We start from the raw sequence: 25,650 nt of genomic DNA, 5'->3' as shown, positions 1-25,650 counted from the left end.
TACGTACTATGACTATTCTGTTCCAGATGTCTTTGCATATGAATGAAATATGTGACCTTGTTTAAGGTTTGTATCTATGAATGTGGTATGTATAGAGCGCTGACATAGCTGAAAGGCAACAGAGCATTTTTACAGGTTCAAAGGCAAAGATACAGTCATCGTGTGAGTGGAGAGTCAGCTGTTTATTAATAACCAATGCACACTGTACTGCATTGCGATCTAAAGTGCTGTAAGGAGGTGGATATTTAGCGCTTTCTTAAATGGAAGCGGGATTGAGCAGTTCTGGTTGTTATGGGATTGTTGTTCCATCTCCTGGATGCAGTGATGGAGAAGGCCTGTTGCCTTGGTGTTGATTGTTACACCTCTTTGTCCCCTGTCTGATAGTCTCCTTGCTGTAGGTCCACAGGAGATGGTGGTTCCTAGCTAGACCTGCAGGGGCGCCGGTCGTTAAGGCTTTGTAGATGATACAGCTGGTTTAGAGGATGCTGTCGGCTGTGAAGTGCACTCAGTGGAGATCCATCAGGGTGGGGGTCATTGGTCATAGTTCTTCAGGTCCTTCATTACGGCTCCTGCTGCATTGCTGTATGAAGAATGCTCTGAAGGAAGAGATTGTGGATCAGAGCATTGCTAAAAAAGCAGAAGAAAATGCTGGTCGCAGGCCATCTTACTTTTCTTGGCAATGTGCTCCGTGAAGATGAGAAAGTGAAAGAAGGGGGTTCCCCAATGGGTTTCTTTTGGGATGCAGGCAGGTCGTAGGGGGAAAGAAAACTGAATAAAGAACAGAGCACGTACCCCGCCAATTGATCTGGTGGTCCCGAAGCTGGGATCCCAATATATGAGGGGTGATAAATCTAGGAGTTGGCACTGCACCGGCCAAAATTTACACAATCCAAATATATGCAAGAGAAAGAATTTTTTTCAAAAATATATGTATTTTTATTTGTTTATCTGTACACCTTTAGAATTGATATAGTGAAGATGAGATCTGTGTCTCGGGTGAACTGGCTTCGGCTGAAAATGTGTGTTTAAATCCATCCAGGTTCTTTGTAGCAGCTATGGCTAGTTGTTGGATGTTGTTCTTGGGGATCAGCAGGATTTCTATTTTGGTCAGAGTAACCTTCAGGTAGATGCTGTACATCCTAGTCTGGATGAGGTACAAGAAGCACGTTAAGAATAGGATTTCTGTCCCAGGCGTGACCTTCAAATACAGTTGTGAGTCATGAGTGTGGTGGAGACTTTTCATGTCATCTGTGAGTAGAGCCACAGGGGGCTCAATGTTGGGACTGAAGATGCTGCAGGACAATATGAAACTCTGAGGCTTTCCACAGGTGAGCCACAACTTTGGGACCTGCAGGTGCCCATGTGAATGAACTCATGTCCTTTGGATAGGCAGGTGGAGAACCAGTAAAGGGCGTCTCCATGGAAACCTATTTGAGACAAAACAGAGTCAATGAGGATGGGGTGGCCAATGGTGTTGAAGGCAGCTGAGAGGTTCAGTAATATCAGGAGGCAGGGGTCATCTCCATGGGTTATCAGAAGGATGCGGTCTGTGATATGTAGGTTAGTTGTCTCCATGCTGCAGCAAGTTCTGACACCAGATTGAGAGTCATGCAGGAGATGGTTTGTGTTGATCTTGAAGTTGGGCATTTTCTGCTTCTTCTGTGATCTTGCTACGATATGGTTGAAATCAAAACCTGAATAGTAGCACACGTCAGATGCCCTGGACCAATCAGCATTGTGTTGTGATTGTCTAGTAGTCCAAATACAGATCCTGAATATCATGCTCATTCTCTTGTGTTGTTATATCAATGGAGTCAGTCATTGCTCACACTTTACAAATGTTTACATTCATGGTGGAAAGTGCCTCCTAAGTGCTTGTTGTTATTACTGGAAAGCAGTGTAGGCCTATGTTGGTCTTGCTGAAGAGTACCTTTGCTTCTTTGCTCCTCGCACAGTCTCACAGCTGTTTATTCTTCCAGTTTGTACCCACTCTGTCTCTCCTGGTCCTTCTGTCTTGCAGTAGAGCGAGAAATATTCTACAATCCCAAAGCGCAGAGCTCTGCTGATCTCCAGTCTTATGCAAAGAGCTGTGTCGGTCTACAACATGCCGTTCAAAATGATGACCAGTCATTCCAGACTTCTGTAGCCTCTCTTCTGAAAACCACTCGATGCCTCCGTCCAGCTGAAAAGAATCATATTCTATTTCAAAAAGGTAAGTAATTGTAGAGTTTATGTAATGTGTGTGCATGACAAGAGAGGGATGAGTGTCTTTTGAAGGTGTGAGGCCGAATCAGTCGAGCTGTAGATTCATGCTAAGTTGAGTACACACACAGCACTAGAACCAACCTGTAATGCAAACATATCATAATAAGATATTACTTTATATTACCTTATAAAACCATAGAAATTCACTAAAAAAGGCAAAGGTTAAATTGGAGTAATATTTAGGTCTTCTAATGATATCAAAAACTAATTTTTAAAAAACAAAAAAAACCTGAAAATCACCAGATACACTTACCCGATACAACTATAATTTGCACCGCTGTGAAGCACTGCGTATGATCACACGTATAACATCAGTGTTGACCTCTCAAATCTGTGGCGGGGCAAGTTATACTTATGCCCTGCGTGGACTCGGTCAGTGTCATCAAGATGTCATCCTCAGTCAGTTTGATCTGGGGAATGGTTTGCAGGAGCCACAGAGTTTCCTAAGTAAGGACAGTTGGAAGATCCCACCCTTGACTCTGCCATTGATTGAGATGTGAAAGGAAGGTCTTTATCATGTATTAAACCTTAATTTCTCATTTTCTGTGATGTGTTTAGGGTTGAACCCCAGATCTGTAGGCTAATTAAATGGGGTTTGTGAGAAGTTGGCCTGATATATGATGCTCACTAGTTCTAGTGATCACCTTGTAGCAGTCCAAACAACCCTTATGGTGATTGGTTGTAAGTCAACCTTATAGACCAGCTATCCTAATGGCAGCATGGACAAAGCAGTCTTAGGCTAAACTCTTTTGGCATGTGAAGCCAGCTGTTTTACCAGCGGAGAAGTGTGGCTCAATGGTTAGAGCGGCAGACCCTGATGCAGAGGTCCGGCCCGGGACCAGGGTTAAATTCCCGCCTCGGCAGGTCTTGGGCTCAATTACCCCAGACCTGATAATTCTCGCCTCGGTGCCTATTCTAATCATGGGTCCCACTCTGCAACTCTGGGCAATAGCTTGCTTAATCTCCACAACAGCCCCAACAACGCTAGGATGCCTGGCTACACCTTGGGGGTGCCCAGGAGTGGGCATTTCACAGGGAAAGGCCAGGAAGGGTTCCTCAGCGGTATTCGTACAAGCGCTAAGATGCCTCATGTTGATTCGTGCGCTATACAAGTGCCACTACACACACACAATGGAGCTGTCCAGGGGCTGTAGGATCGCTGGGACTACACTACCCTAACTTTAGGTAAGTAATAGGAAGCCCACGGAACGCGTGTGCAGAGTGTGAACTCACACGCGAGATGCGTAACAACGTCTATCTATGGACAGTACAGTTCAAGGAAAAGGTTAGTACGGACAAACCTGACTAGTTAGGACTAAAACGACTGGAAATCTGGACACTAGGAGAGTCAATCTACCCTTGAGCACTAAAATGCTCTTGTTACCTCACCCAGGGGCTGCGGGTGCATAGGTGTCAAAGTGTGTCGGGTTTCCGCGTCAAAGTCTATGTAGCCTTGGAGAAAGATGCTGCAGACGACCACTAGGAAGATGTCCGGTGCGACCCAAGGGTGGATCGATGAAGAAGAGGACCTAAAAGCAGAGGGGACAATGTTCAAAGTCACTAGCCAGTGACTGGAGTGGATCTAGGAAGGAACCAGATGCTGTTGTCGCGATCAGGTGAAGAGTGGACGCTTGACTCTGCAGCCACATGGACCAGGAGGTGTCTTTGATGACCAGGATGGAGGCACGAGCTGTCCCATGCAGGCTCTCGCTTTCGGCGGTGTTGGTTCCGGATTTGGCATCAACAGGCCTTGGCAAAGGCAACCCACGCAGTGAGTAGAAAAGGCGTCTGGTGCGGACCAAGAGGGTCTGGGGTGCTTCTCCTTTGCAGGGAAGCAAGGGCTAGTCTGGAACAACCAGACCCGCAGTGTTGATGTCGTGGATCGTCGTCTAAGAGGCCACTAGCCAGCCAGCAAGTGACAAGACAACGCGTCGAGCAGCAGACAGGCAGAAGGGCCCCACGCATATCTCATGGATGCTGGAGGGCTGGTCTTCGGTGCAGGAGCTGCTCGGTGATGGGGCTTCTCATTCCCCAAAGTACTTTGTTGAGGTTTGTTGAGGTTACCTCAGAAGTCATGCTGGAAGCGAAGTGCAGTTTCTCCAAGATGGCCGGTCCCACGTGTCTCGTCGCACCCACGGGTCTCAGCTGTGCTGCACATGTAGGTAGAGGTCGAAGAGGTCTGGGAATCTGGGTCTCGTCGGGCTCTGAAGTCTGGATCCTTGAGGGAACTCGACAAAGTGAAGCTGCTGGACGCTTGATGGTGCCTGCTTGTGCAGGGTGGACACTCCTTGCCCAAAAGGGAGATTTCTTTAGTCTTCAGTGTAGAAAGTCGAAGTACAGAGTTTCTTCTTGTAGAGTTTCAGTTCAGGATTAATCTAATTTGGAATGGGACCAGCTCCTACCTTTATCCTGCTAAAGGGGGCTGTACTATCACTAGGTCCCTCCTATGGGTGGGACCAGGAAGGGGGGTGGTTACACCCCCTATCCTTTGTCCGGTTTCATGCCAGGGCTGGAGTGCCCCAGCAACTGGTTTGAGCCAGTGTATGGGCAGGGACACCTTGTGTGCCCCAGGCATGTCTCATTCCTTTCAGCCCTGTCCTACCTAATACACAAAATCCTGTCTGGGGTGGTGCTAGCACCTCCCAAGACAGGAAACCCTTTGTCCAAGCCTCCCTCGCTGTAAGGACTCCCAGCAGCAGGAGGTCAGACTTGTGTCTGTGGTGGCAGCATCCATTTTATGATGCTGAGGCTCGGGTTAACTTTAACCGGGGTTCACAGTTACATACATGTCGTGTCCCTCAAAAAGGGTGGAATACTACCCCCTCGTTACCAGAACTGGCAAGGGGGTAGTACTCCAATTCGTATGACACCTTACTCAACATGTTTTGATAATGCTATGCCAAAGTTAGCAATAACTGCGAGGATTATAATGCACTTAAGAATATATGGTATAGCGTTATCATGGAAACCGCTAAAGGACATTGTTCCAAAAGCTGCAGACAGGCTCAGCTCATGCCAGAGCACTATCTCACATAATTCCAAGCACTCTGCCTCCAGGATTGTTAAGGCCTGCCATAGGAGTGACTTATAGGAGTATATGTGTCCATTTTAGGTTTATATATAGGTATACTATATCTAAAGCAAAGGTTGATTACACCACCTTGCCCCAGCTGATTGATCAGCCAGTTGTGTCAGATTTGGATGGCGAGTCAGGGGTGGCATAATACATGCTGCAGCCCCTGGTAGGCCTTGGGTTCACTTATGCCCTGGGTACCTATGGTACACTGTACAAGGACTTACAAGAGTGACCCAATACCAATCGGTAAATGCACCTAAGGTACATAGATGTCAATTTAGAGCGAGAACAGCTAGGCTGTGGGTCTGATTAGCAGGCCCACAGCCAGGGAGAGTCGTGAACCAGTGAAGCAAAAAGCAAAAATCTGGGGTGACCATAGGATTGCAGACCCTACTCTCCTACAGGGTTGTGATGTGTATCACCAACATCAGGGTTTCTGACTTGAGCTCGTGCAAACAGAAAAGATTGTTTTCACCCAGCAGTGATTTATGTGCATATTGTATGGTCGACAGTAGCTGCTCTGTACTCAATGTTTTAATTCAGATAGCAAATTCATAAGCCATCTGCTAATAACTTTGCAATTGATTCATGAATCTTCTAAAAATGTGTAAGGCGCTTCCCATGTGCGTACAACGGACCAGATGTATCAATATTTTCCAAACACAGCAAGACAACCTGGTGCACTGCGTGGAAGGGAGAAGGGAGAAATGTGGCATATATGCCAATATCTGATGCACTCCTGCGCTCTGCCTGCACTAGTATTCAGTAGCAGTGTCGTCCAGCTGTTGAAGTGCCAGCCTGTTGCGCTGCGTGAAAGGGAGAAGGCAGATGTTCTGTATTTATGCCAAAATCTGATGCTTTCCTGCTCTCTGCCTGCCCTGCTCTCAATCTGCTACTTAGCGACAATGCAGACACTCTTGAGCTATTGTGCAAGGGCTCATGTGTTGTAGGCAGGATTATGTTGGGAAGAAAGGGACACCTTCGGTATTTACCCTAAAGAGTTTGTAATCCCGATTTTTCAGATAAAATTTTCATGAACGGCTCTTGAGAAAGCCATATTTTCTTTCCATGGCCATTCAATAGGTGTTTTCTAAATCTAACTATATTCATTTGCCATTTGTAGATTTACTTTCATGGTTAATGCTTTATTGTCTTGATGATAACCCTCTATTTCGATAGAGGTCGAAACCCCGTCAGCACCATTGAGGCGTCGTATCTCAAATCAGGGGCAGCGATGCCATGACCAAGCCCTTCATTGAGAGAGGTTTGTTCATGACCATATACCTTCCTGCCTCATGATCAAGGGTCAAGGATTATCCCTCAAACAAAAGGAACAAATGATTGACAGAATGCTGAACAATGCAAACACTCACCTCCAGTCACAAAGATCTGGGTTTAATCCGTCGTTCTTTTGCTCACCGCGCCACCCCTGTTTGGACCCAGTAATATGCAAATAACTTTTGACCCTGCTCCTCATAGGAACAGTCCAGCCTGAACTGCCATGCCAGGTCCTCCCTGGACTCAAAACAAGCATGCTGGGACTGGCTTTGGGGCATCTTCCCCATCAGCCAGGCTAGCCTGAATCTAGTGGTGCAGTGAACACAGGACCCATGTTTTGGCATATTCTTCCCTCTTAGGGTGATGCAAACAAAAGGAACAAATGATGGACGGAATGCTGAACAATGCAAACATTCACTCTAGTCACAAAGATCTGTATTTTTAATCTTCCTTTTTTTGCTCACCGTGCCACCCCGTTTGGACCCGGTCATATGCAAATCAGTCTTTACCCTGCTCCTCATGGGAACAGTCCAGCCTGAACGTCCAAGCCAGGTCCTTCCTGGACCGGAAATAAGCATCCTAGGACCGGTTTCGGGGCATCACCCCTCATCAGCCAGGCTAGCTTGAGCCCAGTGGTGCAGTGAGCAAGGGACCCACATCTGGCCATTTCCTTCCCACTTAGGATGACACATACAAAAGAAACAAATGATGGATGGAATGCTCTCGAGATGAGGATGTCTCCGTTGTAGCTCAGATCACTGTCCATGACTTTGTGCTCTCCACCTGCTGCCAAGGGCCGTCTTGGTCTTCCTCCTGTACCACACCCTGAAGTAGTTGGTGCTTGGGTGCAGTTGTGCTTAGATCATTGTAACTTGTATTTGTGTTTGCCAGGTTGTTGAATAAAACAACTGTAGAGAAAACTCGTCATTGCTATTGGAGCTCCTAGAAGCCTCCCAGTACAGCAGCAGACCGCTTCAAAGGTCTTCTGCATAAAGTGTGGAGTTTTCCACAGATTGCAATGCTCCTGCTTGAAGGAATATTTAGGAGGTATGGATACATGTATGAACAATATAGGGAAGACGTGGGGAAAATAAAGGTTCAGCATACACCCCCCCACTTGGGCTGGGCTCCGTGAATGGTATGCAGTTCCGGAGAGAAAATGGAAGAAAATGTCAGATCTACTGAGTAGACTGGTGTAGAGATGAGGTAAAAATAACTAAGGAAAACCCAACAATATTTTAATAACTAGGGGGCATATTACCAAGCAATAGCGATAATGATAGCTATTGCTTGGTTAGCGTGAAAAATTTTTTGCCGAGCTGTGGTGATTTTTATCGCTGATAAAACTTGGTATTACCAAGGTTTATCGCAATTGTGATAAAAATCGGCCGCAATGCATGAATATCGCTGAAAAGTCAGCGATATTCATGCATTAGCGAGCTAATGCTCTTAGCCATGTTATCCACCTCCCATTGGATAACATGGCTAAGAACTGCTCAGGGCAGGTGTTAGCTTTTGGAGATATTCGCGCTTAGCGCGAATATCTCCAAAAGTTGGTAATAGGAGATTGCGATGTTAGCGACTGTTTCCAGTCGCTAACATCTTGGCACGCCCACTTTGCATGTCATTAGTGATAAATATCACTGACATGCAAAGTGGGGCCCAAGATGGTCGATATCACCTACTAGCTGTCGCTAACTGGTGTTAGCGACAGCTAGGTAAAAGGGAGATAATTCTATCTCCGCTTTCTTGGCTTTTAAAGCCAAAAAAGCGGAGATAAACCCCCTTGATAATATGCCCCTGGGTTCCCTTGTTATGGTTAAAACGTAGGCTGGCTAGAAATGGATACAATGATCCTATAAAGCACAAGGTGATGTTTTAAAAGAAGGTCAACATGTTTCTTGACACATTACTGTCGAAAGGATCCTGACAATTCATTAGGACGAGTGTCCTGATCTACTCTTGTGTTGGTCAGTGACAAGTGCCTGTGAGTTATGCTGCACCCTTCAAAATATCAGACTAGGATCCAGTACACGTTCAGGATAAAAACTGACCTAAAGAGGAAGATAAAGCAAAGAAAAAGAACAGAACAAACAATAGCATGCTGTGCATTGCAGACAAGTGCATGCTGAGGTCGGCATCATCCCTAGATTGCAGGTGTGGAACGCCCTGATTTAAGCATGATTTATACAAAGATACCGCACACGGACAAGACAGACACTTAACACTCAGCGGAAGCCCAGAGGTATAGCATGGGGACAGAAGTGGAGGCAAAAGCCACTGTCCCAAGTAAGAAGGCTTGCCAAGTATGGGAAATTTGCACCCTAAGAATAAATGGCAGAACAGAAGGCTCACTGGTGGAACCCTGTGGCAATAATATGGAAAGAATCAAATGATTGTGACCATCAGAAACAGGAAATGCTAGCGAGACCAGTCCAGTGGAGCCAGTCCTGGGAGGGCGAGAGTGAGGGGGGGCTGCATACACACGGTCTGCTGCAAGCGCGTCTATCGCTTGACTTACTCCTTATTCTGTCAACTCAGAAGTGACCCGAGAGGTGAGAGAGGGGTCATTTAAAAGGTCTGTGCAGATTGGCCGATGCAGAACCAGTGCGGGAGAGGTCGCGTGGGTAGGTAACTCCAACATTGATGCAACAACATCCAGCAGGCGCCATCTTCAAAATGGCGCGTACTTAACTATAATGATGGGAGAGTCTCTTCTGAATGTAATGAAAGTGTGGGGAGGAGAGGGGGGGTGGGTCTAGGATGGCATGAGACGCAGGGGGGCCCAAAGTTGATATGCCTACAGGAAGTGGGCCTTTTATCATATTGGCGGGGTGTACTGTAAAGAGCACAATGTTAATAGTGGGCAGCTAAACTAGTGAGTGCCTGGGGCGTTCAGGGGTGGATGCCATATTGGTGGTGGCATTGACTGGCATATAACGCTGCGAACACTTTACCAAAGTGTGACACAAACCAGGGTCATGATGATGACAGCGGGCAGAGAGGCAAGCACGTGTATGAGTGAGCATCCCAAAGTTGATTAATTAGGGATTAATGCCCCTAGTAGTGAGAGGGCTAAAGAAGACAAATGTACCTGTAGTGCACAACTGGGCAGTTAGGCTGGCATTAGGCCATGGAGGTAAACACACAACAAACAGTCCTTGAGTGATACCCCTAGGGATGTGTAGGTAAGGGTGGAATTGACAAAATGCTAGTCCAATTATTAAAACAGAAACCTCATATATTCAAGATAAAATTACAAGTATTTCTACATGCTAATATGCATACAGTCATTTCACAAAAGTGTCTCAAAAGTAATGAATTTAATCTAAGTGAATTTAATAGCGAGCAGTGAGAGAGGTGATGATTTTGAGATCCTCCCTAACCTAGGGGGAGAACCAAGAAGATGCCTTCAAAACAAAGAGTACATCTTGTTGAACGATTCGAATTGGTGGTGGTCCCATCCTCTTAGGACTACCACAAGCACAGTTATGGGCACAAATACAGTCCCAATTAAAAGCACCTGCAAAGCATTATGGGATGGGATTAGCAGTGGGAAGTGAATATTATAGTATCCAAATAATTCTACAAAGAGCTGCAGTTCACCTCGACATCCCCAGATGTCCCTGATGAGGCAAATGCAATAGCATTAAAAATATTAAAAATATTATACATCAAGCTGCAGTTCACCTCATCGTCCCTAGATGTCCCTGATGAGGGAAATGCAATAGCATTTAAAATATTATACATCAAGCTGCAGTTCACCTCGTCGTCCCAAGATGCCCCTGATGAGGCAAATGCAATAGCATTTAAAATATTATACATCAAGCTCCAGTTCACCTCGTAGTCCCTAGATGTCCCTGATGAGGCAAATGCAATAGCATTTAAAATATTATACATCAAGCTGCAGTTCACCTCGTCGTCCCTAGATGTCCCTGATGAGGCAAAAGCAATAGCATTTAAAATATTATACATCAAGCTGCAGTTCACCTTGTCGTCCCTAGATGTCCCTGATGAGGCAAATGCAATAGCATTTAAAATATTATACATCAAGCTGCAGTTCACCTCGTCGTCACAAGATGTCCCTGATGAGTAAAATTCAAAAACATTGAAACCCTTTCATGAATGCTAATAATGATGCTAATCTTATCCCATAATGCTTTGCAGGGGCTTTTAGTTGTATTTTTGCCCATAACTGTGCTTGGGGTGGTTCTAAGAGAATGGGACCACCACTGAATTGTTCAGAACGATATGCTCTTTGTGCTTAGGGCATCTGCTTGGTCCTCCCCCTAGGTTTGAGGGGACCCGAAAATCATCACCTCTCTCATTGGCTGATGTTTATCAATACCATAGTTCATTGTTGTGAATTGGTTATATGCTTTTAAGCATGTAAAGTTGGTTTATTAATGCATGGAATACATTTTATATATCTATTGTAAAAGCAGATGCCATCTAAAAAATTGTGGGGTAAAAGATATGTGGTTAAAGCATGCAGCGTACTCACTAGAGTTGTTCCATCATACAACCATCCTTCATCAAATATTCCACACAGATAGTGGCCTATTACCGGCATATGTATTGAAAGGAAATCATGGTGGGGCAAACAAGAGGGACCTGGTTTCAAGTATTGACCAGTGTCTCTTGATGAATTTCTACATTTTGTTGGAGTTAGGAATAAATGATAATACACAAGTCAGAGCATCGTCTTGAGTGTGCATGCGTGGTTCCAAAAGTGCGTCTCTGCTGTTGGTCTTTGCAGTTTTACGAGACACTTTAACAACATGAGGGGGGGTTAACAGTGTGCTTCCAAAGCAGCTGTCAGGGCTTGCTGATTATAGTCATTAATGGAACTGCATTTGTGGCGCAGTCTAAAAAATTGCCCAAAAGGTAGATTACATCTCAAGTGTTTTGGATGCTAGCTGTCATATTGGAGCAGGCTGTTACAGTCCATGGGTTTCCTATATGTGGTGGTGTTCATCCTTCGATCTTGGATGGAGACCAACAGATCCAGGATGGGAAGTTTGTCTGCGGAGATATTACCGGTGAACTTTAGGAACGGATTCAAGGTATTAAGCCATTCACAGCGAGTATTACAGGTTTCCATGTTGTCTTGTCGAAAAATGAGTATATTGTTGATGTATTGATGACATATGATGATGCAGGCAGAGAAAGTCTTGTCATTGCATACGTTAATTTCATTTCCGAAACTGACCATGTACAAACATGCCAGACTAGGTGCGAATGTACTGCCCATCGATGTCCACTGTGTCTGATGGAACGACTGGTATTGGAATTGAAAGAAGTTATCTTTGAGTGCGAGGGTGGAACACTCAAGTATGAAATTAACTGGAATCGGGGAAGTCCAGTTCTCAGACAAAAGAGTGTCCTCTATAACGTGCGAGGTGGCATCCTGTGAGGTATTTGTATAGAGAGATTCGACGTCAAGGGACACCCGCAGATCAATGTGATCTGTATCATCAATCTCTCTCTATGAAAGGATGGCGTCTTTGTGACAAGAGACTGTAAGAAATGGGCACAAAATATTGATAGGGCCACAAGTAGCGACTCTATTCTAGATACAATGGGATTGACTGGTGTCGGGATAGTTTCCTTGTGTATCTTGGGGAGGGCGTAAATGTAGGGATCCTGTAGTTGGTATTGACCGAGGACTCAGTCTTGTTCTTACTTATCCACCCTGGTGCCGCGGCAGAAGTGACGAAAGATATTATCTGTGTGCTGAGTCTCCTAGTGGGGTCCTTCTCAATAAGGGTGCAGTATTTCTTGCTAGCCAGTTGTCATGGGCATTCAAGATTATAGTCAGCAATTGCCATGATCACAATGGTCCCACCCTTATCAGCAGGTTTTATTGTGATCTTGGTGTTGTTAGCAAGGGGCCGCAAGGCGGCTATTTCCAAATTGGACATGTTATGAAAGGTAGACCCCAGGGAGCATTTCTCCACGTCCTTGAGCACCACCTGTTAGATAGTAAGTACCTTGTGGTGGATCATCCCTGCTAACGGACTAAAAGTTGATGGATTGTGTGATCCAGTATCAGGGTTCACTGTACTGAGCTTTAAGGCGTATTCTCCAAAACAATTGGTGGAATTCGTAAGTAGTACGGAACTTTTCATCTTTTGAGATGGAGACAAAGCCCAGCCCATCCTGTGGGATGTGCTTGATAGTGTTTTTGTGGAGAGGGAGACTATGAGTTTCATTTGTTGCTGGTCTGACTCCTTGTCTGCCGTTGAGGTTCCATAGGTGCTTCATGTCACTGAACTCACATTTGTCGTGTACCTCTTCTTCCTCTCCCTCTGTCCCAACTTCTGCCTAAAAAGGTCAGTTGTAGGGTTCTGGAAAGGCCTGAGGAGGGCCTTGGGGGTACATGTGGTACTGGGGGGGGCCTTATATGGGGCCATGGCAAACCCATAGAGGGGGGGTGGGCCCCACCGGGTCTCATCACTCCCCCAACTTCATGAGCTGGAGTTGATGCTAAATAAGATATCCCTGCTAAGTGAGGTGCTTCTTTCCTCCTGAGAAGTGTCCCCCCTGTAGGGGAGTCCTCCCATAGATAAGGATAGGCTCTCTCCTTGTCAAATGTGCTTCTTTCCTCCAGAGAAGTGTCCCCCCTGCGGGGGAGTCCTCCCATAGATAAGGATAGGCTCTCTCCTTGTCAAATGTGCTTCTTTCCTCCAGAGAAGTGTCCCCCCTGCAGGGGAGTCCTCCCATAGATAAGGATAGGCTCTCTCCTTGTCAAATGTGCTTCTTTCCTCCAGAGAAGTGTCCCCCCTGTAGGGGAGTCCTCCCATAGATAAGGATAGGCTCTCTCCTTGTCAAATGTGCTTCTTTCCTCCAGAGAAGTGTCCCCCCATAGGGGAGTCCTCCCGTAGATAAGGATAGGCTCTCTCCTTGTCAAATGTGCTTCTTTCCTCCAGAGAAGTGTCCCCCCATAGGGGAGTCCTCCCGTAGATAAGGATAGGCTCTCTCCTTGTCAAATGTGCTTCTTTCCTCCAGAGAAGTGTCCCCCCATAGGGGAGTCCTCCCTTAGATAAGGATAGGCTCTCTCCTTGTCAAATGTGCTTCTTTCCTCCAGAGAAGTGTCCCCCCTGCAGGGGAGTCCTCCAATAGATAAGGATAGGCTCTCTCCTTGTCAAATGTGTTTATTTCTTTTTGAAACTTATTTATTTTTTGCTTCATCCGGTATTCTTAACCCCTTAAGTGCTGCTGACGGCCAACGGTCGTCAGCAGCGCTACCTCCCCAGTGCTGCGCACGACCATTGGACGTCCATTCAGCACTGGTTCCAATGGACAGCACAGCACTGGGGAGGGATGTTTACTCGCAGCTAAGGTGTTAATTAAGGGAGTAACCAGAAAAATAAAATATCCCCCAATTTAGACCCATAACCAACAATGCATATATGAGTAAAGTGAATTACCCCTGCCCTTCCTGTGAAGTGCCATGGAAATTGTACCTATGGGGAAAATTTGCAGAAAATGGTGAAAAATTATAAATATTTCAGAAAGCTTTTATAGGAATATGGTCAAAAAGTACACATTTACCAGTGCTGGCTTATGTTTCTCATTTATCCTTTCTATGTTTTTGCTCACCTTTTATGCTTCTTCTTTTTCTTCTTTCTTTTATCTTCCCTTTGCTTTTATGCATATTTTATTGCGTCTTTCCATCTCCCTTTCATTTTGTCTACTCTTCTCTCATTTCACCTGACCTTTTACTAGCTTTCTTTCCTTCTTCATATCCCTTTATGCTTGTAATGCTCATGTCGTTCCTTCCCACCTTTTTTCTTCTTATATTCTATCCATTCGTTATTTATTTTTCTCTTCTTTCCTTCATCTCACATTTATGCTCTATTTCAATATATTTGTCTGCTTTTTTTCTTCGTCTCTTTTAATTTTTATTTATTTTGTTGCTCATGTCTTTTCTATTTTCAATATTTCTTTCTTTTCTTCCTTCCTTTTTCTTCTTTTACACCTTTTTCCTTATTTTTCGTGTTCTTTTGTACCCTATTTCCCTCATGCTTCTTTTCTTTTCCTTCATTATTTGGACTTTAATTCCTTCCCTTTATGCTGCCTCATTCCTTTTGCATCTAACTCACCTTTTCTGTGACATTTTAATATTCTTTCTTTCTCTCTGTCACCGTTTTAGGCCACTTTTAGATTTTCTTTTGGCCTCCACCTCGCAGTTGTGTTATTGTAGTTTATTCTTGTGGAACATGTGATGACCTGCAAGACTGAGATAAAAGTTAAGAAAGAATATTAAAAAAAAAGAATCTGGGGGCATATTATCAAGGGGGTTTATCTCTGCTTTTTTGGCTTTAAAAGCCAAGAAAGCGGAGATAAAATTATCTCCCTATTACCTAGCTGTCGCTAACACCAGTTAGCGACAGCTAGAAGGAGATAGCGACCATCTTGGGCCCCGCTTTGCATGTCAGTGATATTTATCACTAATGACATGCAAAGTGGGCGTGCCAAGATGTTAGCGACTGGAAACAGTCGCTAACAACGCTATCTCCTATAACCAACTTTTGGAGATATTCGCGCTAAGTAATGCATGAATATCGCTGACTTTTCAGCGATATTCATGCATTGCGGCCGATTTTTATCGCATTTGCGATAAACCTTGGTAATACCAAGGTTTATTTGCGGTAAAAATCGCTGCAGCTCAGCGGTAAATTTTTGTCTCTAACCAAGCAATAGCGATAATTATCGCTATTGCTTGGTAATATGCCCCCTGCTCCTCTATTACCCCTGCTTAAGCTGGTATAGTGGTAGGGTAATGACACCCTTGTTCTTTATTCTCATTTATCTCCTTATTGATCTTGGCTAATTTAGCGTTGAGTCGAGAGCAAATTTCCTGCCTTTCGGGCATTTTCGGCTATGTTGATCTTGATAGTAAAGACATCAGCAAGGCCTTTGGCTGTGTTAATTTTCAAAAAGAGTCAGTCCCTGGTGCACCTCCATGCTACCAGGGACCAGTCATGTTTGAAAACAGGGTCTTCTAAGAAGATCCGAGGAGTGTTCGTGACTATCAGACCATTGGGGTATAAATTAGCCCGGGGTACTCAGTCATGAGTATACAATGAATGTCACCTTAACAAGTTGTCTCTTAAGGGCTGTGGTTAGGTTCCACACTCATGCTGACTGCCTGAAGGGGTTGTGCCATCGGCCCCCAGAAGGGATGGAGCCTTGAGAATCTCAGAGTCCATGTTGTCATCAAAGGACAAGCCTGGTTGTCCATGTGGGGTGTTTGGGAACTTGTCGTGGCCATGTGGTGGATGAGCGGGCTAAGTAGCAGCTGAGAGGAAGCCAAGAAAAGGAAGGCAGCTAAAGAAAGAGAGGGGAGAGATAGCGAGCAAACGTCTTGCTAGCCTGTGAAGCTCTGTCATGCTGCTTCTCAAGAAAGTCCCACGGCTGGGCTTCGGTACAATAATGTGAACAAAATAGGGAGGGAGTAGGGGCAAATAAAGGTCCAGCAAACACCCCTCACTCAGGCTATATCAAGTGAATGGTATGCAGTTCCTGACAGATGATGAAAACAAAAGGTCGGAAGCTACCTGTGGAGACAGATCCGGGGAACTAATTGCGGAGGAGCATCCCGTGGGGTATCATGCTTCATCATCAGGCAGCTCATTTTTGGGCCTGCGCTGCAATGCCCAGCGAGTCCTACAGGGTGGTTCTTTAGCTTTTTGCCAATGCAAAGAGAGAGGTGTAGTATGGGTGTGATAATGTGAGTAGAATGGAGTAGAGGTGAGGTAAAAAGAAGGCAGCTCTTGCCGCATGCAATGAAATCGGTGACAACAACACCACAGAGCTTTTTTATATTGTTGAGGAATTCTCCAACCCGACTGCCAGCAAAAAGAACATCATACCCTCTTGAAGCTGGGCGACAACCTCACCATTTTCTTCTACAACAAAATGGCAACCATATACAGATACTTTGAACCCCAATTCTCACATAAGGACATCATCAATAGATACACCACCCCCGTAACCAACAAGAACCACGCACTGACCACCTGGAACATCCTCTCCACACAGGACACCAACTCCACCATAAAATTAATCCACTTAGGAGCTCTCACAGACTCATGCCCTCACCACATCTTCTACCTTGGAAACCAAAGGTTCAGGCAGGAACTTACCACCCCACTAAACACCTCTAACATCACTGCAACATTTCCCAATGCTTATAAACATGCCGAAATAACCCTCCGCCAACCCAAGTGAACCCAAAAACTACTGGTCAATTTCCGCGCTCCCATTCCCAGCAAAGGTACGGGAAAAGATCATCAAGAATCAACTCATGACACACCTGGAGCAGAACTAGCTATGTAACGCTTCCCAATCAGGTTTCCACAGAAATCACAGCACAATAACTGGCCTAATCGCAGCCACCCACAACATCCGAACCCTCTTTGACTGAGGAGAAACAGCAGCTTTTATCCTGCTCGTCCTCTCAGCAATCTCAGCAATCGAGCGCAAATAGCGAGGCGCAATTTACAGGGGTCGTGCATCTGGCTCCTAGTGCACTAATAATGGAGTCAAATTCATCCTCCATTTCAATTTTAATGTGGCACAGATATTTTTTTAATTGGTATCAGATATAGGATGCCACTGTTGTGACTTCTTAGCTTGTCTATCACCCTCACCCTGATTATTAGTCACTGTTGGGTTGAACGGGACCAGCAAGTGATCTGTCCAAACCAGCGGGAGGGTTTTTTCCATGACGAGTGAGGTGATATTAGAAAAGATTACATTAAGCGCATGAACATCTTTATGAGTGTCGAGTACCTGCTATCCAGAAACTGCTATTCCGCTGGAACAGATGCCTTTTCCACCTACCCTACACCTAGATACCAACGTCTCTAGGACATTTGCATTCAAGTGGGGGAAAGGGGATTGCACTGATGCAAACATTTAAATATTTAAACAATACTCGCTAATATATGTACTCACTAAGATACACTTAATAAGCCAGTTAACCAATCAATTTTTTTTTAAAAAAACATCCATTAAGACACTCATTTAAACATTTATTCTGCGATCAACCTTTACATATACATATATAAAACATATTTATTTTTCAGAAAGACACATATTCACTGGATGGTGTCATCAGTGATGTCATGAGTGATGTAATATGTGACGTCATCAGCAGTGCATCACAGGCGCGCAAGTTATAGTGAGTCCAACTAACTATAACGTGGGAATTTCAATGGTTTTATGTCAGTAAAATTTCCAGCTAACTATAACTGGTGTCAAACCTATGTTTTTTTCAGTAAATTTAATAGTTTTTTTTAATGCTAATTCCTAACTATAAATAGGGCCTCAAACCTATGTTTTTTTCAGTGAATTTCAAAGGTTTTTGTATAGCAAATTTCTATTGTTATGAAATATAATATTTTTTATAATGAATCCTATATTGTATATTTATGTAATACTATTTTTTTTATGTTTATCCGTCATTTTTTTTTTTTTGCCCTGGAGCGCTCCTGGTGCGCGTACCGGTGTGCGCACCGGAAAGCGCAGTCTTGCGGCGCACCCCGGTGCGCGTACCGGTGAGCGTCCCGTTTGCGCTATTGCCGCAAACAAAAACACCATTGTGACGTATCGCGTAGCCGCGTCCGCATGATACGCACGGCGTAAGCGCACCCGGAAGCACCCGAGCCCCGGGGCGCGTAGCGTAAGCGCGTCGGGTCATGTGACCGGAAAATAACACTTTTCATTGGTTCAGAACAGTTTTTTTCTCCCAAATGATGAAAGCCCCCTCCTTTTTTCCTCATTCTCACATTGTACTTTGACTGAGGAAGACCTGTTTGCAGACCTATTTGTAGTGAGAAATGGCTACAGTAGCAGCAGCAGCAGGAGCATCTCAACCACCACCACCACAAGGACCACCACAACACCACAGTAGTGGAGAAGAAGAAGAGGAGGAGGAGGAGGAGGAGGAGAGGTGGTTCCTGCCTGAAGATAATACCGCCTATAAACCAAAGGAGCACATTGTCTGGGAGATTTTTAAAATCCCAACGGGCCTAAAGAAAGTTAATGCTCCCAAAGTTACATGTCTGATCTATGGCATTGCACTTTCCAGGAGGAACCCTGCCAAAAAGTATTCTTTTGGCAACAATACTATGATTCGCCACATGCAACGCCGGCACCCAAACAACTATGCTGCGGCAGAGGTCAGAGAACTGACCAGAAACCCTCCCCAATATTCTCCCAGCACCTCCCAAAGTAAACAACCCACTCTATCGGGTCCAGAGACACGGGAGATGGTCCCAAATATCCAACCCCAGTTTGGAGATTTTAAAATAGTTTGTAAATTTTGCGGGACTACAATTTGCTATGGAGATCAAAGTATTAAACTGATTAACCATGCTGGAGACAACCACAAGTGCAAAAACAAACCTTAATTTGTTCCTGATTTTTTTTGCTCCAGTTGAGCCATTTATAATTCCCTGTTTTTTGTTTGTCCCCATAAAAATTACAAAAAAAATATAAAATTGTTCATAAAAGCGGAAAAAGTAAAAAATGTTCCCCAAAACAATAAATAAAATATAAAACAACAAAAAGAGGGCGCGCTTATAGATATATATTTTTTTGAACCTAAATTACTCAAAATCCACGGGAGCACATACCTTGAGACATAGCAAAGGCACATTGGGCTACCAGTCCCTACAATTTTGCCAAGTTTTGTGGAAATCCATTCAGCTGTTCTGGCTAAAAGTGAGTCCAACTGCCCTATGGAAATTAACATGGGGAAAACACGTTTTGGGACCCCTCTTTTATCTCGGCCCCCGCTTGAAGAATCCCCCCCAAACTTTCAGGGACGGAGCGGAGCGCAGGGAGAAAAATTTAAGGAAAATTACAGGCATATCCCTAAATCGGCGCCAAAGTTATTCCCAATAGAATGTTGCGGATTTCCCTGTGGAAAACAATCCTAACTATAACTACCTACTGGCGATCGCCAGTAGGTAATATATATATATATAATTACTCCTACTTGAAGACAAGCTTCAAGCCAGCACTCACAGTCTTCGTGTACGATTGAAAAGAATACCTTTCTTTTTTTGTCAAATGAATCTTTCCATAAACTGGAAACGATATTACTTCATATCGTTTCTTCTTTAAAGAAAGTCTTAATTCAGTCTCTGAAGAAATTCAGTGCTTGTGCCTCTTAATAAATCGATAACATGCCTAAAATGTATCACTTTGAATTTGTCTCTTATCTCCTGTGAGAAGTTGGCCTGATATATGATGCTCACTAATTCTAGTGATCACCTTGTATCAGTCCAAACAACCCTTATGGTGATTGACTGACTCTGGGGTACCTGCTGTACTTTGCAGGCCCTCTCCAAAGCAGTCATCCATTTGTGGATGTCATCCCCTATCTTAAAGGAGGGCACTATTTTACTCAGGTGTCTATTGTCAAAATCCCTGTCTTTATCTCTAGGGATAATGCTGCCACCAGTGGGTTCTAACCCACTCAATTTCTGCGCTCTGGCTCCCCCAGTCCCACTCTCATGTAGGCTTAAGTTGGCCCTGGTAAGTCTACTGACTATAACCTGACCATTGTCTACCTCTCCCTCAGAAGATTCCCCATCCTCCTCACCATCTACTTCTTCAGTTTCGGGGAGTTTGGAGTCATCCTCTAAGGCAGGTATGCTTCCATCTGTAGGATCAGAGGGGCCTGGATTAGAAGCCCTTCTAGCATCATATATCTCTAAGAGACCTATCAGAAAAGGAAGGTTAGGGTTAGAACCCTGTTTCAGTTTCCTGGAGGTAAACAATTGTCTCATCTCCTGGAAGCTGAGGGCTGCATATCTTGAAATGACCTGTGGAGGGTCAATAGCCACAAGGGGAGTCACTGTGTTCTCTCCTGTGGTAGACATGCTTTCTAGTGAGGTGTAAGTGGTGCACTTACCTACACTATGTGTTTTTCTACTGATCCCTTGCTAGGAGTTGTAGTCAGGGTGTGCTACTCCCTTTCTACTACAACAGCTGGTTCAGTAGAACTCAGAGTATTTCTAAGCTTGTTATATGTACCTATGGTACCTTATGTGATCTTGCAAATGACATCTCAAGATTATATTTGGTAAAAACAACAGCAAGCACAAATCCCAACCGCTGCACACCAATGTGAGAAGTTGGCCTGATATATGATGCTCACTAGTTCTAGTGATCACCTTTTAGCAGTCCAAACAACCCTTATGGTGATTGGTTGTAAGTCAACCTTATAGACCAGCTATCCTAATGGTAGCATGGACAAAGCAGTCTTAGGCTAAACTCTTTTGGCATGTGAAGCCAGCTGTTTTACCACATATAACCCCATGAATACCAAATGAAAGGACACCACACAGGTAGTGGAGTTCTGGACTTTTTGGTTCCGTCCAGAGGTGTCAGGGTACAACACCCAAAGACCCCGGAGTCCCACCTGCCTTGGTGCACAAATGAACAGAAACACGGGCTTCTCGATGGTGGCGTCAAAGACCAAAGGTTTATTACTGCAGGGACACAGAAATCACAGAATCTACACACGGGCAGAATCTAGGAGACTGTTCGATTTGTACAAAGTGGGTTGCTCCTTATATACCAAAAATTGTGCTCTAGGCAAATATTTCACATGTCGGTACATTCCCAAACCTTTGTGTCTCTAAACAATAAATATTTGGCGTTTACACAGGAACTGTCGATAATATCTGATACCAAACATCACGAAGAGGGGTTCCCACCAGTCCATCACAATCCCTTGTCAATATTGCATTCAAGACCCGGACCGCCTCATCGTAAAGTTCGTTACCTCCCCCTAATAAAGGCCCAGAAGGAAAGGAGCAGAGCCAGGTGCAGAAGATAGAAAAGTGGGATAAGAGATGTTTGTGGGTTGTAAATGGGCAAGGCTACCGGCTTCGGCCGCCTAATCATGATCAGGTACAATGGACAGGAAAACCAGTTCAGGTGGGCTGGCCTCGGGCAGAGGAGGCAGCCTTTGTCGAGTCATGCAGCTTCAGCGTGATCTGATTTAAGGTGCACGTGTCATGTAAGAGGTGAATCTCCGGCTAAGGCTACGTGTCCTTAATCAAAGTGAAGTAAATGAAATGATCAGAGGCTATTGCATATGTGAGGGCAAGGAACCACAAAATGGCGGCCACGATCTAAGATGGATGCCGTGGGTATATCAGAAATATGTCAATGGAAGGAGTGCTCTTGCTCGTAGCGTAGCGAAAACACCAGGATATGCTAAATGGATCATTTGCGGTTCGCTGATACTAATTTTATGTATTTCCGACAAACTTGAAAACACGGGTTCAAGTCGTCACGGAACCGTCACGGAACCTCAGACCCTCCTTTTGCCCTTACATAGGCAATTACTCAATCTATGTCTGAATCTAGTTCTATGCTCATCAGGTCAGTGACATGCTGTTGTATCATCATCCTTTCTCGTGTCTTTTCTCCAAACGCAGGTGGTTTCCTAAAACAGGTTGTAGCACAAAGACTACACAGAGCAGGACCACACTGGATAATCAGACAACATGAGAATAGGAATACTAGGATGACACCAATGACCATTAGAACCTTCCATCCCCACGCTGAGATCAGAGTCCAAAACCACTCCATGAAGGACCAGTTTCCCTCATCTACATGTATGGAGTCCGAAATCTTGTGCAACTTAGAGATCGCCTCGTAAACTGTTGGAGCATTATTAGGAATAAAGACACAGCAGCTCGATTGGATCATTCTGCATACCCCACCTCGATCTGCAAGTATAACATCTAGAACCATACGGTTCTGCAATGTCATGAGCCTATCCGCCTGAAGCTCAGCTGTCAGATTGCTAAGGGCACCAGCAGTTTCGGTAATAGTAGATTCAACTACCCGTGTTAGCTGACGTATGTTTCTACTATTGGCCATAGGCCCCCAGAACGGAAGGAAGCCTTTGAAGAAGTCTCCAGCTTCCTGACCAGCGGTATCTTCCTTGCTGAAGACACCTCTTGCTACTCTTGTTCTGTGGTAATCAGGTGAAGCAGTGTATGTCGGAGGCAATAATCGAGCAATATAACATGATCCTGAGAAGTCGGCAGGCAACCATGTATAAGCTCTGTCTCGACAAATGAAGTAGGTACCCCTAGCAGTAAGGAAGGCAGGGGAAGAGTTAGCCGGAAACACATAAGTCTCTACGCACTCACTCCTCCCTAGCTGAGCTCTCGGATTTCTCCCATTACCTTGCAAACAGACCTGACCTCGGTGAGGTACGACCCAGATTGGAGTTGAGCTTTTACGCTTGCTTTCTCCTAAACTAAGGCGATACTCTGAAGTATTCCAACTTAAATATACTCGCAATTCGTCTCTAGGGTATGATGGAGTATTATTGACGTCTTTGACCATGTCAATAATTCCCTGGACTAAAGCTTTGTTGGCAGAGTTATATTTAGTGGAACGTGGTGGACGTGGAGGATAGGTCTCAAGAGCATAAGCAAAGATGGTTTGAAGGGCCTGAAATGATCCATTGTAGCTGAAAGGCAAAACCAGATAGGGAATACCTTTATCCATAGTGTGAGGTATCAAGCCACACACCCAACAGTCTGTCGTGTTAACTACCAGTTGGTGTTGGTGCAAGAGCTGTACAAAAGTATTATTAATGAATTCTGAGCGTCGAGCTTGCTCATGTTCCGGAAACGAGTGAAAAGAGTGTATAGAAGAAACAGTAGAAATAGCAGGATCAAGGGGAGGTACTGTAGATACTGGCACAAAAATCAAATTTATGCTAAAGACAATTCCACCCACCAATGTTGCTAAAACAATCAAAAATGTAATGGCACATTGCATCAAGAAACATTTGCTATGAAGAATTCTATTTAGTCTGTTTCTGCGAACGTAAATCACATTTTCTCGTTGCAGCGCAGGAAGTTCCATCTTCTACAATCCGCTCGCGACCACTGATGATGTGTACGTAGATGAAAATGCCTCTGTCAGCCCTGGGAGTTCCCAGTACTAACAGAAAGATCGACCTTGTGTCAGACCCCTGCAAATTCAAACTAGGCACACAGCCACGACCCTACGGCTACCCAGACGGCAAGGCAATTTTAAAAACAATAAACAATAACAAACTTCCTGGCTGAAGGCAAAAGTTCAAAATATATATATATATATCAAAATCACAGTATGCAGTTGCCTGCTTTATTAGTCCTTTTTATGGCTTCTAAGGTTGTATTTCTGCTTCGCTGGTACTGTCTGATCGGAGAATAGTGTATCACTAGCAGCTGTTGCAGAGTTTACGTTCGCAGATGGCAAAGTTTCTTCTGATGCTGGAGACAAATGTTCAATGTTCAAAGCAGTCTTTTCAAGAGGAGAGTCACGTTTCAAAGTGTCAGAAATCAAATCGGCATCGCTGAAAGGGACAAATTTCGGAGTTGTTTCAGCTTCGGAGGCACCAATTCCCTTCTTCACCCAGTCGTCGTAGGGCAGCGGCAGTGGAACACGCTTTACGTGAGAAGCGTGGATCCAGTGCTTGCGACCAGCAACACGTACAGCTGTCCTCGTCGCCAGCAGGATTTGGAAGGGGCCGATGTAGCGAGGCTGAAGATTCTTTGTCCTCGCAAAATTTCTGACCACCACGTGGTCGCCGGGTTTCAGCTGATGCCCTGGACTCTCCGGAGGTTTTGGCAAAGCATCAAAGACCTGTTGATGAATAAGACTTAATTTAGCAGTCAAGTCGTAAAGATAGTCTATCAACATAGGATATTCAATGGAGCAGAATTGTTTAGGCCTTGGCACACCCCAGACATTTGCCGGGCGGCCAAATACAATCTCATATGGAGAAAGCCCTATTCTAGAATGCACTGTTGCTCTCGTTGATAACAAGGCCAAAGGAAGTGCGTCTGGCCAAGCCAAACCTGTGGATGCTTGAATTTTGGCTATTTTAAGCTTGAGGGTGCCATTGTAACCCTCGACTAAACCAGCAGACTGGGGATGGTTCGCACTATGAAATTTTTGTTTCAATCCTAGACCAGCACACACACTCTGCATAACTTTCCCTATAAACTCACTTCCGTTATCTGACCATACAATCCGTGGCATTCCAAACCTAGGGAAAAATTCTTTGAGAAGAATTTTGGCAGTTGATAAAGCAGTGTTGTCCTTTAGTGGGTATGCTTCTATCCACCTGGAAAAAGCACAAACCACCACCAGGACGTATTTTAAATTGTTGCAGCGTTCCATGTGAATGAAGTCTAACTGTATTACTTCAAAGGGACAGGAAGGAGGAGCAAAATGACCAGCTGGAGTTGGAGTTCCCTTGCCAGGATTATGCATCAAGCACACCATACAATTTTTCACCACTCTCTCTGCACACTTACTGATTCCCTCATTCTTCCAAACCGGAGCTAACATCTTACATATCCCTTTAGAACTTATGTGCGCCACTCCATGCGCCATCGTCACTACTGCAAGCACATACGCATCAGGCAACATCCAACGCTGCTGTTCTGTCAAATCAATCCAACATCCATTCGAGTCCAATTTGCCCGTACTTTCTCTCCATACGCGTTTCTCTTCCTCAGTCGCTTCTTTCTGAATCTCTTTCACACTTTCCATTGTGTCCTCACACATTCCAGACTCAGCAATCCATCTTGCAGACGTAGCAACATACATTCTACTCATCATGTCTCTAGCTGTCTGTTTAGCGGTTTCATCAGCAAAGGCATTTCCCCGACCAACATCATCCGTGATTGCTTTATGAGCACTGCACTTCACAATCGCAACTTCAATCGGTAAGGTTAGAGATTCTAACAAGTCGTTAACTAGCTGACCATGTTGAATCTTAGTCCCATGGGACGTAATGAAACCCCTTTCTCTCCACAACCGGCCAAAACTATGGGCCACGCCAAATGCGTACTGACTATCTGTAAACACATTCACTCTCTTTCCCTCAGCTAAAACACACGCTCTCGTGAGAGCTATTAACTCTGCAGCTTGGGCAGAATTCTGACTCACTCTTGCAGTCTCCACAATCGTCTTCAAAG

At 44.7% G+C, this 25,650-nt stretch overlaps 1 protein-coding gene across 1 annotated transcript in view; it reads left to right on the top strand.

The window, feature by feature from the left end:
• LOC147668184 (uncharacterized) overlaps positions 1–25,650 on the top strand; it is a 95,856-nt gene that overhangs the window by 8,925 nt on the left and 61,281 nt on the right. The window contains exon 3 of the mRNA XM_086948719.1: positions 2,021–2,212. Coding sequence (XP_086804845.1) covers positions 2,021–2,212 — 192 coding nt within the window. The remainder of the gene's footprint in view (positions 1–2,020; positions 2,213–25,650) is intronic.

The sequence above is a fragment of the Lissotriton vulgaris genome, unplaced genomic scaffold (genome assembly GCF_964263255.1).
Source record: "Lissotriton vulgaris unplaced genomic scaffold, aLisVul1.2 SCAFFOLD_688, whole genome shotgun sequence".
NCBI classification, from domain to species: domain Eukaryota; kingdom Metazoa; phylum Chordata; class Amphibia; order Caudata; family Salamandridae; genus Lissotriton; species Lissotriton vulgaris.
The sequence above is the reverse complement of the archived record's forward strand: the minus strand, read 5'-3'. Positions and strand labels throughout refer to the sequence as shown.